The following is a 13,238-nucleotide window of genomic DNA, read 5'->3' as shown; positions in this document are numbered from 1 at the left end:
AAGTTGGATGTGAGAAGGCAGAATTTTTTTTCAAGGTAGGGACGGAAAATCATGCTTATGTGCCAATTTAAATCAGAAGTGTGCTGTGGTTTGCCTTCATGTCCCTTCATGATTTGCAAGCTGAGCATTTAACATTTTCATATATAAGTACAGCAGAGACACAAGAAGCACAGTCACTAAGTAAGTCTGGAAGATGACTGAGTGCAAGGGTTAGTTTATCCCAATCAGGTATTGTTGAAGTTCCCAGGTATGCTTTTCTTTGGGCTGAAGAAGCATGATGCATTTTATGGACAGTGAATTAAAAAGCTAAGTGTAAAAGTACTTTTCTGGTCAAAAGACAAGGTGTCTTTGCAACAGAGTTGTGTTCAGGCTATCTGCAGTGGTATTCTTTTGAAAATAAAGTGTTTATTTTTATTTTTTCCCACTTGATCGTTTCTTGTCTACATAACAACTTTTGTCATGATGTATGACATGCATCTGCTTAGCCTGGAGAAGTTTCTCGTGTGTCTAGCCTTCAGATTTCTCATTTGGAAGTCCATCTTGTTTGGATGCTTGATGCTGACATCTTCAGGTTACCTTTTCTTTTTACATATACGAAGACTTTTTGTTTTATAAACCCTTTGCATCTTAAAAGATATATTAGAAAATATATAATATATTTTATATTGGAAAAGTTTTGTAGTCTCTTTATTTCTTACTTTTTTTCATTATCATGTAAGGAAGTTGGAAGAACAGGGATGGGAAGCATTTCTTGTCTTTTGAGCGAAGAAGAAAATTGCCATGAGGCAAGCTCAGAGTTACAGTGCCATGACTGTAATGATATTAGTTTTTTTTTTTTTTTTTTTTTTAAGTTATTCAGCAATAAAACACGGAGAGATTGTCTGGTACGTGCTTTTTCAATACATGGACATTGTTACTCCTGTTTGATTCTTCTAGGCCATTGTATAATTAAACTCAAGAGTGTGTATAATATTTACTGTGGAGTTGCTGAACTGTACATCACTTACCCCACATAAAGATATTGTACATCTGGTTGTATCGGTATCACTAAAGACAGAAGAATTTTTTTTTTTCCCCTCAAGTTTTTAGTACAAACTGAATAGCCTTTCTTATGAGTCACAGTGAAACAGAGTCTATCTGGGCATAACCAAGGAGCTACGTGCAGTCTGGTGAGATGGTTATGCTCAGTCCCAGTATGTAAATTTATATTGTTACAGGCTTCAAAGCTGAGTTTTTAACAGTTGTGTCCTCGATAACCTGGAACTTGACATTTTACACATGGCTACTTTAATTACCATCCATCTTTCCACAGGTGGGCATCTATTAAATTAGATTATTCTGTGGCTACAATATTCTTTCCCTGTAATTAATCTTACTTGGTTTTATTTTCTTAATTAAAATAGCTTTGTTCCCCAACTTATCTTTTGAGTTGAAATATCCTAAGATGAGAGATGATTCTATTAGAAATGCTACAAATGCTTGAAAACAATGCAGGTCTTTAGAGGTGTTGGTTTGGCGAAATGCAGATAGAGATCTTTCCTCATCTTTTTTGGTACTTTTCTGAAAAATGTGTGTGTTCAGTAGGTCTGTTTTATTCTATATCTTTTACTGACTAGGGGATATAGGAGCTCATCTAATTCATCTTGGCGTAGCCTAGTTGAATTACCTAGCTAGAATAGTGAAATAGTTCAGACGTGGAAGTACCTGAACATGGATCTTTTAATAACAGTGCAGAAAAATAGTTATTGTTAAAATGCTTACAAGATAACACATTCAAATTCCATCAAATATAAATAGTTGCCTTACTAGATCACTTTATATTGGAAAACATTACTGCCTTGATTAAAACAAAAAGTGTTGTAAAATACGTCATCCGCATGGATCCTAGTGTTGGCTTATCTGTCTGAAGGTGTTTGGTATGGGGGAAGTTGTCATTCCGTTGAATTTGATCATAAGCAAATTAATTTTACTTCTGGACTACTGAGAAACACAAGTCTGTTACAATTTGGTATCTTTAATGAAAATGAGAATCTGAATTTGTGCTTAGATAACAGCAAACTGGAAACAATTTGAAACCCATATATTTAAAACATCAGATTCATAAGGCTTAAACTATAAGAGCTGTAGAGGACATTTGCTAAAAGCAAAAAACAACTCTTAAGTGATTTGTGCTTTACCTACATTATTAAAATTATGAATGAAATATCAAAAATCCATAGAAATATGGGGAAGGGAAAGGAGGTATGAGGAATGACTTGAAATACAAAGCAATTGTGTGTAATTATGCTTCTCTTTTTTTCCTCTCCCATAGGATGCTTTAACACTTTAAGACGAACATTTCATCAGAAGCACTAATGGATGCTGGTATGCCTTGGATAAGGTGGTGACCACTGGATGTAATCTGTTTCTGTTTACTGCAGAGAGCCGAAACTGACTCCTTTTGGAGTTGAGAGAAGTTAGCAGTACAGACCTACCAAGATGACTGATCCTATGATGGATTTTTTTGATGATGCCAATCTTTTTAGCGAGACCTTAGAAGGTTTGTCAGATGATGCCTTTGTTCAACCTGGACCTGTTTCACTTGTTGATGAATTGAATTTAGGTGCAGAATTTGAACCTTTGCACATAGACTCCTTGAACCATGTGCAAGATGCTCAGAATCAACAAAAGATGAGTGAGTTTGAGCCGCTGAATCAGTTTGATTCTTTGAAACTTCACCAAGTAAGTACGTCTTTCAATAGCTCAGCAGACAACGTCTTATCGCCACACTCTCAATTCAACTGTTCACCAATTCATCCACAAACCCAGTCTAATGGGATGTTTCCAGATGTGGCTGATGGTAGTCCTATGTGGGGTCACCAAACTGCCACGACTGTTTCGAATCAAAATGGGTCCCCCTTTCACCAAGGACATTCTCAGTCTATGCAGCAAAACAAAAGCTTTGTAGCACACCATGACTTTGCCTTATTTCAGGCTAATGAACCGCAGCATCAGTGTGCCTCACTACGATCTCAACAAAGCAGGAACAACACGGGGCAAGATGCTCTGAGTCAGCCAAAAGACTTCCTGGAAGTTAATGTATCTACTTCTCACAGAGTCAACGTTAACCACCCACCTCCAGTTTCTAATCCTTCAACTTCACAGCAGCCTCTGTCTGTTCAACAGTTTTCTCAAACTGCAAGTGCTTCAATACATTTTTGTGGGAATCAAGAAGGAACTTTTGATGGACAGTCCCCAACTATTACTCCGTGTTCTGTCAATAATAGCCAACAATTTTCATCTCCTTATTCGTACTCTAATAACCACATTTCTCCTACCAGCCTTCTTCAGTCTACAACAGCTCTTTCTAGTAGCCAGCAGACACACCCTATCTCTGACTTCACTGGAAGCGATGCCTTTACATCTCAAACAGGGACCAAGCAAGAAACAACCGAGCACATGTTGAATCCTAATACACCTTTGAATTCAAGTAGTTTTCAAATGTTGCATTCTGCGCATCCTCAGGGCAACTTTAGTAGTTCAAAACTTTCTCCTGTGAATATTAATTTTCCAGCTTCTGCTGGTTCTGCTTCTCAGATAAGCCATTTCACAGACCCTATTGAGAGCAATGGTTTTACGTCTCTGGATGAGAACTTACTTCATCAAGTTGAGGCTCCAAACGAACCGTTTACAGGACTTGACCCAGATGACCTCCTTCAGGAAGACCTTCTGCCACAGTTTGATGACTCTGCATTTGTTCAGGATAGCACAAGCCATGTTTTAGAGCATGACCTGGAACACCATATAAGTCCCCATCAAGTAACACAGGCGTCTGATATTGGTCGGGCACAGTCGCAAAGTCAGATTCATCCCTGGCATTCTGCAGTTTCCAGTCAGCATCTGCAAGAGAGAAGTCGTATAACCTTACAAGGACAGGTATGTGGGGGTTTAGGGGATGGGGTTTTGAGCTGCCTGGTTTGGCTGCTCTGGTATTGGTACTTGTGCCAAAGCAGGGTGACTGGAGATACTGAGCTTTTGTTGGTAATTGGTCCTCAAGAAGTCTGCATAACTCGTGGTTTATGAAAAAACTGTCGATGCAAGCCTGCTTTCTCTTCTCCTGTTTTCTTAGCATTGTAGAAAACCAGATTTATATGACCTGAGATAGTTGTTCAGAGAAAATGGAGCCAGTCCTTCTACTGCATGTATTTCCTAAGTACAGCAGAGAAGAACAGTTGTTTTATGCTTCAGGTGTAAATGTCGTGGCTTATTGTCTTTTAAAGTACTCATAGCAGTGCATTTTTAAGAGCTTTAATAAGAGGTACTGGTGTGGCTGATTGGCTTTGGTCCTTTGCTTGGTAACTTTGTGCTCATTGTCATTAACTAAAAATACAGGGTTTTTTTTGTTTTTATATGATCGGCAATAATAGAAACGGCTATACCTATTTATTTCATTACTTTTGGGTAAAAGAAAAAAATGTGCAGTTGTTCTTGCATAACATGCGCATCTATTACATGTATTAAAGCCCATGGTATGGAGGGCATGAAAGCACACCAATTATTTTGTACTGTTCTAATGGCATACAAGAGAAATTAACTTTGCAGACAATGGTTTTCATATTATCTGAAAAGATAAAAATTGTATGAACATTGAAGAGTTTAGAAAAACAATCTTGCAGTGACATGAATATATGAAATGCAAGGTTTTATAGACTTATTTTTAATGTTTTCTCTAGTGAGCTTAGTGAATTTTCAAGTAGTTTTAATTGGTTGTGATAGTAAGTTCTTTCCCCCCCCCATCCCAAACACTGACCCCTATCTTCATCTGTATCACCTTGTCTTTTGTTGAAGGTGTGTGAGCAGTAATAAATTGAAGTATAGACTGGTATTTTCTCTTCTGAGAGTAGCTAAACTTTTCAATAACTAACAAGAACAACAAATACCTGTTGAAGAAGCTAGTAAAAGTTCTCTATTCACAACTGTGTAACCAGCAAAATCATTTGTTTTGATTACAGTTATTGGAAAACTCACTGTGCAAGATTGCAGGAATTTTTAGCACACAAAAAAATGTATTACAAAAGAAATTGTATCGTGAATATAATAGAGATGTGGTAACCAAATACACAAAGAACTATTTAAAATCTGTAAGTCATTTAAGCTGGTGCTGCCGTTTATGAGACTGGTTTAGTGACTTTCCATTGTTAAGGCTTTCTTTGAGTGCCATCGCTGCATTAGCTGTAAGTTAGTTCCTGAGTGCTGTTGCCTTTTGGCACTGCTTGGTAGCTTCAGGCCCGAATTTGATTTGACAGGAATGACTGAAACTCCTACTAATGGTTTGGCAGCAGGAGCTGCAGCTTCTGTATGATGCATCTACATATTCAGCCGCTCTTGCTGGTAATCCGGGGCTTCTAAAAGCGTGAGGATGTCTGTTCAAGTCTGTGTGCATCTGAGCAGTAAAAATGGGAAGATTTTTAAATGGTGTTTTAAATTCTAGTAGGAATTTAGCTTCTAGTTGGGAGAGGAGAGAGGAAATACCAATGTTTTCTGGTTTTCCATCTGTGCATTTCAAAACAGAGGCAACTAACATCAAATACGTACGTGCATGTGGCCTTAAAAAGCTACAACTGTTGTGTTACTTCTCTGTTCTCTTTACGGATGCGCTCTGTACCTTACAGTATGGATTGGTGTCCTGTTGGAAGAGTTGTTGGGAAGGAAAGGAACTCAGTGGCTGAGACTTGCTTTAATTAGTTTGCAAGATACATGTCCTATGAAGGAGGCATTGTAAAATGTGCCATTGCTTCGTGGCATTGGCAGTGAGATGAGGCTCTTACACTTGAATCTCTGGGCCTGGTTCAGTAGATGACCTCTCCTCCATTACAACCTGGGCTGATGTGCATGGAGCATGTGATCTTCATTTCCTACAAGCGAAACTTTTGGTGCTTCAGTTGGTGTAGTGCTGGCGTGTTGCCCCTAGGATATGCATACAGCAGTGTACTTCAGATGAGCTCGATGGATGGAATGATGCAGTAGGTACAACCTGTTGGCGCTGATGTTCTTTCTTTTTTTCTTTTTTTGAGGGTAGGGAGTGAGTAGAGGAGGGCACAGCCTATGTGGCTCCTCGTGTTGGTTCTGTCCGATATGAGCCCCTAACACGGGCACGGAGCTGGGCTGCTGGTAGGGCACTGAGGTACTGCTGGGTTCTGCTAAAGCAACAGAGCCCAAACTCCCTGCCATGGGGCTGCAGGGCAGAAGCCAGAGCTGTTAGCTGCACCCTCGGGTCTCCCATTGGTATGAGCGGGATGTGGCTTCCTGGAAAAGCGGCAGTGGCAAGAAATGCATGCGTTGGGATGGTTTGTGAGGAGTGCGTGGCATACAAGCCAGGCAATGAAAAGTAGGTCTCATGACTTTTTCTGGTGCTGTAATTTTTCTGTAGCGTACATCAGAACCTTTTTAAGACTGTATCAGCCTCACTGACAGCACCGTCAGTGCCTTGTTTTGTAGCCTGGAACAGAGGGAAAGTTCTGAGACCTGTACAGCATGTTCAAGTGTTTGGGAGGGTTGCTTTGGTTTTGGTAGTGGCGGGAGAAGGACGCATCTTCACAGGATTTCAGCTCTTTGTTTCGTCCTTTTTACTTCCTTCTGGAACTTTGAAATAACAGTGGCAGAAACCAGGTAGGCATATCAGCTGCTGGGTAGTTTTTTATTACGATTCTAGGGTATGAAATAAATGATATAAATTGGTTTCAGACTTTAAGTTTATCTAACAGAAGAGATGCTTAGTGTTTCCTCCAGGAAGTGGTTGTGCAGTGGGAGCTGTCATACAGCTGCAAGGAGCCCATCGATGGGGGAACGATAGGGGCAAACCGTGTGCAAGTCTCTCTGAGCCTGCAGCGTGCGTAATATGACTTAGTAATAGTATGGCAACTGGAGGAAACAATTACTAGTGGATTTAGTTGTTTTCAGCAGTTTTGCTTTGATAACGATTGAGGGGTTTTGAAAAAGAGCTATTTTTAAATTTTGTGAAGTAGTTGAACTGTAACTATTGGAGTGGACCCAACATTAGACAACCAAATGTCCCCAATTGCAGTGGTACTAAGATCATTTAAAAATGAGACGAGATGAAATACTTGTGACTCCGTTGTTTGAAAGGAAGCATGCTTATCGCAGTGTAACTTGTAAAGCTATTCTCTCAGTACAAATTAATTTAAAAATTAATAGTTCAGTGTAATAGTGCACAATTAAAAACAATCTAAAATGTCTTATGCTGCTGTTATACTTTCTATGCCTGCTGTAATTAGATTATAATTGTAAATATATCGTGCCTCTTAATTTTACATCATGCATTTTTCATCATAGTTTGATTATGGGAGCGAAATGAAGTGAAGGAATACACTGGAGATCCGTGTAGTCTCCCCCTTGACTAATATAACGCTCCTGATCTTTTTGCCTCCTCTTAAAACTGTTTTGAAAATATTCTCTTTGCTTTTCATGAGTGTGAAAGAAGGTGACAAATGTAGGTATCCATGTTCAGTTCTGTACGCTTAGAAGAAAAGGAAGTTGAGGTGATATTCTGAGGTTCGTAGTGGCCTGAGAGAAGGTTGCCACTGTAAGGTCACCCCAGGGCCTTCCCTTCGCCAGGCTGAGCAGCCCCAGGTCCCTCAGCCCCTCCTTGTAGGAGCGGGGCTCCAGTCCTCTGAGCATCCTCACGGCCTCCTCTGGACCTGATTCAAGTCCACGTCCTAAGGCTGGGGGCCCCGGTGCTCCTCTTGCTACATATCTCAAAGCTTAATGGAGATTGGGCTGGAAAATAATACTTCATTAATGGTTGGGAGCACTACACGACAAGGGGTTGATCTCAGCTCTTAGTATCAGGTGAATCTTTTTTCTACCCCTTTTGTGACTAAATGTTTGGCACCTAACTTGATAATTCAGTGTATTCATGAAGTCCACTATCTTGCATCTGACGTTTGCATTTGTTTTTGTTCTGTTGTTGTTTTGAAACTGACTTGAAACTTGAAAGTGCTGTTCTGCTGGCAAGTGCGTGCTTTCCTACCGCTTGTTTCAGAGCAACAAGTGACGCTGCTTTTAGAGAGAATTTATCTTGTCCTTATTGAAAGCTTAGGAAGAAATATTGACCATACGTCAGAATGGTGTAACTTGATGCATGAGGATATCGTCAGAGGTGGAAGTTTCACCTGATCAGAGGACAGGGCACAGGCTTTGCTGAGATGCATGCCCTGCGTGGTCTCAGCCTTTCACCCGTGTTAGCAGCTCCCTTCCTTTTGTATCAGCTCTAAATTTGGTTTTGCAAGTATCCCTTGGATTATCCCACTCAAAAACCTCTTGCTCTGCTCGATTGCCGTTCTATTCATATACCAGATCTCAAATGCAAGACGTGCCTAGGAATCAGTGATGTGTTGTCTCGGTTAGCTATGGTTGGCCCAACAAGCCAATTCATTGCAACGTGCACTTAAGGAAGATGTATAGAAATGAGGGCTAGAGTATTCTTCAGAATGCATTTCTGAAATTCCACGTAGTTTATTTTTAAGAGAGCCCATAATGAGAAATATTTTCAAATCCTGAACTGGTGTGGCTGTATTTAAATTCTTTGTAGCAGAGACCGGCTTTTCTGCATAGTAAGCTTATTGCTCTTAAGTGTTCTTACGAGACCATGTTGTAAAATTATGATCCTGTTATTAACGTTGTTTGTGAAGCAGTGTATGACAGTTTTCAGTGGGGCTAAGCATAATAAAATCTGTGACTCAAAATTTGCCCTGTTTTGCATTATCTGAGAACTGAAATCTAGACATCTGGTGTATTGAAAGCACTTGTATTTGGTGGGGCATTAGCTTGTAATCTGCAAGTGGTGTTTTTTTTTTGTTTGTTTGTTTTTTTAAAAGCCCTTCCTTCCCCCCACCCAAAGAGAGCCCTAAAAACCTCATTTTCTTCTAAAATGCTGTTAAGCATATCCATTGTATTTATATTGTACTCGTTCCTTTTAATTATGGTTAATTTTATGGGTGATGTCACCACGTTAACAAATGGAAATCTGTTTGAACTTGCCTTTTAAACACTTCTAGGAGTTGCGTGCTCTGGATTTACTTCTGTGTTTGAGGAACAATTTTCACCTTCCTTGTAGTTGTAGCAGCTTAATAAATTGTCTGCCACTGTGAGGCAGCAGAATTCAGTTGTCATCTCCCAGCACCTAGCAGGTTTATCATGTCTGTACAAGTAACAAAGTACTCCCTCCGCTGACCTTTTTTGCACCGTATTTCCCTGCTTTTTCGCTTTCTATTTTCAGAAGGGCCCACACAAATGGGAGGAAGTGAAAGTGGAAAGTGGCAAAGCTGTGTCAAGTGTGTAGAGTTAATGAGATGAGTAGGGCATCATCTTGGAGCTGAGTAGCACAGTTCCTGGAATGAGCAAACTCTTTCAGACTCTAACTGTATTTAATATGTGTTTCAAAACCAATCTGTGGCTTTTTGCCATGGATGTCTTCATCACTCAAGACAGCAATATTTTGCTAGCTTTACAGTTGGATGTATACGAAGAATTTTGTTTTTTATTTATTTTATGCAAATTTTAGGTAAGCATTTTATACCCCCTATTTCTTTTTAAAACGAGAAATTGCATAGGATGGGGGAAAGGAAATATGTGTGTATGAAATTGGCTTGTAACACATTTACTGATGAATATTTGTTGATATATTTAAATTTCATCCATTTTTTCATTTGCCTTGCTTTTCTTTAGGAAATACAGCTGCATAACAAGGGAAGGACAGAATTGCTGGAAAAATGTACCAGGCTATCTGCTTTAGCATTTTAAAAGCTTTATGAGTTTGTCAGTAGCTAACATCTCCACCAGTTAAAATGTTTAATCATTCTTCTCATTCGGTTTTGAATCATGCTAGCTGTTGCTAATGCCTGTTCTTTTTTTTGAAGTCTCTCTGAACCTTCCTCAGTTGTCAAATAATTAGGCTGTCCAATTCTTTGCGTACATTTCTTATTTAAAAAGCAATACCTGCTGTTGTAATGATTGTTACAATTTAAGAATGTAATCTTTCCTGAGATAATTGCACACTCATTAAATGACTGTAATAATTGTCTTCAAAATGCTCCAAAAGAGAAACCTTTTTGTAAAAAGTTGTTAATGGGTGGCAGGCACAGACAGGAAGCTTCTGTCTAGCTTAGCTTACAGGGGTAATCCTCCAGGGTGAGACAGGTTGACAGAAGTAAGTAAAATAGATGATCTTAAAAAAATGCACAAATAAGTAAGATTGAATATCTAAATACTTATTTGCAAACAGATGTCTTGTTAACACTGAAGAACCGTAAAGCAATGAGTAATGATGCAATGGTGCAAGCTCAGTGTCTGAGCTTGGTGCCGAATTAGAAAGGGGGGAAAAAAGGAAAATAAAACTTGTCTTGAATCGTCCTCTAAAGACAGCAGTCCGTACTGTAGACTGTTGAAGCAGTAGTTCAGTGTCTGTTTAAAATACCATTAGATTAAGGGAAAAACTTTATGGGGAAAAAGCTCCCTTCTTACATCATGTGTTAATTCAACCATTTGTGCTGTGAACTGAACTGCAAAACTGATTCAGGAGCTGCGAAATGGCTTTTTGTTGCCAGAGCTGTTTCTCGAGAATACGAGTTGCTGACTTGGTTTGCTGCGTAGTTGGACAAAACTGCACACGCTAGAGACAGCGGCAGCGGGAGAGGAAGGCGTGATGAGCTGGGAAGCACCTTGTGCTGCAGTAAGGCAACCAACTGCGTGCTGTCACGCGCCTCAGATGCTCAGAGGACATCAGTGGGCTCACAGGGGGGGACTCTCCCTTGGTACTGGCGGTGACCAGCTGTCCAGTGCTGTTAGCTAAAGCCTGATATGTTGTTTTTTTTGTTTTGTTTTGTTTTTTTTTTTCCCAAAAGGCTTAAGGCATAGCTTTGCCTCCAAAACTTCCAGAATACCATTCCACCTTGAGACATTTTGTAGAAGATCAGTGTGTTTCTAAAGCGTTAGTGAAATCTTACTGCCAAAAGAGAAGCAGAGCTTTTAAAGATGTTAACCAGTGGCCTGCTTTTGAAGCCAAAGAATCTTAAGTACATTTGGAATTCATGTGGCTTTTATACAGGTGTCAGTGTGTTATGTGCACTCAGGTTTTACAATTTCTTTTAGCTGTAACGTTAAGTCTAAATACATAGAGAAACCAAAACAATTCCCAGCACTTTGTCCACTCAATAGCCTTCCAGAACTGGGGGGGTATTGTTTACTTTGTAGTTTATCTAGATAAAAAATTTGCACAAGCTCCTAGCTGCATGGATTCCCAAGACAGTATCTATCCTTATGTGCTGAGAGGGGATTGAATTTGGCAACTCTTAAAGAAAGTAAATACAAGTGAGTGGGCTTCGAGGGTGGTGGGACTGAGAATTAATATTTTGATTTGAATAAATTTGATAAATGAATCTAGGAACATAGCTTTAGGCTAGGAACAGTTGACAAGTCCTATATTTTTTGAGCGTAGTGTAATTTGTAGTCTACTTATTCATGTTTCTTTCATAACTGTGGTAGGCTTTCTTTTGCGTGGGTTATTTAGCTTGTGCTTGCACTTACTTTGGTTTTTTGCTCTCTTGATGTCTTACTGTGAAGGCCAGCATTTTAATGTATATTCTAGGAAAATGTTCCAATCTTTTCTGTAGTGCCTTTTCAGGAGGTGGTAAGGTAATTTCCATGTTAGTAGCATCCTGCATATGCATACAAAATGCTATTGAACAGCAAGCCAGAACTAGTTTCATAGATTAGTAGAAAGACCTACTGTAGGAGATGTTCATAACATCACAACTGAGTTCCAGTTTATATGCTGGAAAGAAGTGTTGCCCTTAATGTTGAAGAAGATACCTCACTTCTTGTCGTTCAGAGCATTTTGTTTGCTTCTTTTGTTGTGCTTGGAAAGATTGTTTCAGAAGGAGAATTTCTGAATTCTAACCCCAGGCTTGAAGCCCTGTGTTTGTTCAGAGGTTCCAGGAGCCTTTCTCTCCAGCTGTAGCGTTAACAAGTGGCAGGTCACCAGGCTGCAGTTCAGCATTCGTACTCGTAGACAGAACTGTGTCAGGGATTGCTTAAACACAACTTAGAGCCCCGTGCACACAGACACAGAGATGCTCTCCAAAATGTTTTTGGAGTCGGGAAGTGTTACAGTGCTGAATGCTTTAATAATACTCAGATGGAGCTGTGAAATTGAAGTATGGTTTTAACATCTGGCCTGTCATGATTTATTATGGGAGAGGAGTACACAGAGGGAAGTGCCAGCTTTTCCATGGTCTGTGTATTGTTGTGATTTTTCTGCAAGCTTTACACTTAGGGACCACTGATTTTAAGTTGTGCTGTCTTGGTTTTAGTATGATTAAATTCACCAGTAAAAATGTAAGTTTGAGTTCAGCATATTCAGACTAGAGCAGTATCTCTCCTGCTGAAATTATCACTTAGCCTGTGCTTGAGCAAGGGATTGTTGATGCATGGGAGCTCAGTTCCTGTTCTGTAGGACAAGCATTGCTTTATCTCTTCCTTTGGGGATTTTGTTCTGGGATAAAAACCATGTCAGAATTAAGAGGTGATGTTCCAGGCATAACCTGAATATGTGCTCTTCTGTTCTACCCCCCGCCTCCCTGTTTTATGTGGCTTTTGATGTGTATTTTTTTCAAAGTCCTGCCAATTACAGCCATCTGAAATGAGATCTGTCCAGGAAGCTAAGTGGCATGACTGAAAGCATCATCGTGTGACATGAATATGCATCCCTATGTGGATAGGGAAAGGTGTCTTTAACATCTTCTCATTGTTGGTAGGATTCCATAGAGAGATTTATGTGTACAAGCTTAACAAAGTTTCCTAAAGTTTGTTTTATTTTAAGTAAGCAGAGGCAAAATCAGAAGTGTGTCTTACTGTCTATAAGATTGGTAAGAACAATTTTGAAAAAAGATTTATTTTGAAGTTTCTGTGTTGGAGCTCTTACTTCTGTCATCCCGTGGAGGATTCTTTCACCTGCAGTCATTTTTTACTCTGAAATCTGATCAAGCTCCTGATACTGTACAAGAGGCATATTTTATGGTGCCAGCCTGCTGGGCGCTTTCACTTAATAGAGTTTAATTGCAAATGTGAGTGGGCTTTCACTGACTCTTGGAGATTTGGGGACGTGGTGAGTGAACCTTCCTGGTCGGGGACGGAGACAGGAAGGTGCTGGTGTCCTGGCTGTGCCACAGGATGTCCTTGGC

At 39.8% G+C, this 13,238-nt stretch overlaps 1 protein-coding gene across 11 annotated transcripts in view; it reads left to right on the top strand.

Moving 5' to 3' along the window:
- CHD9 (chromodomain helicase DNA binding protein 9) overlaps nucleotides 1–13,238 on the top strand; it is a 92,884-nt gene that overhangs the window by 13,535 nt on the left and 66,111 nt on the right. For 10 of the 11 annotated variants that reach the window (XM_068693645.1, XM_068693642.1, XM_068693646.1 and 7 more), the window contains exon 4: nucleotides 2,312–3,915. In XM_068693645.1, coding sequence (XP_068549746.1) covers nucleotides 2,479–3,915 — 1,437 coding nt within the window. In that variant the 5' untranslated portion in view covers nucleotides 2,312–2,478. Of the gene's footprint in view, nucleotides 1–2,311; nucleotides 3,916–4,852; nucleotides 4,862–12,776; nucleotides 12,783–13,238 lie in introns of all 11 variants that reach the window. The other variant, XM_068693652.1, reaches the window with a different exon arrangement.

The sequence above is a fragment of the Anas acuta genome, chromosome 10 (assembly GCF_963932015.1).
Source record: "Anas acuta chromosome 10, bAnaAcu1.1, whole genome shotgun sequence".
Taxonomy (NCBI): Eukaryota; Metazoa; Chordata; class Aves; order Anseriformes; family Anatidae; genus Anas; species Anas acuta.
This window is presented reverse-complemented; position numbering and strand designations above follow the sequence as displayed.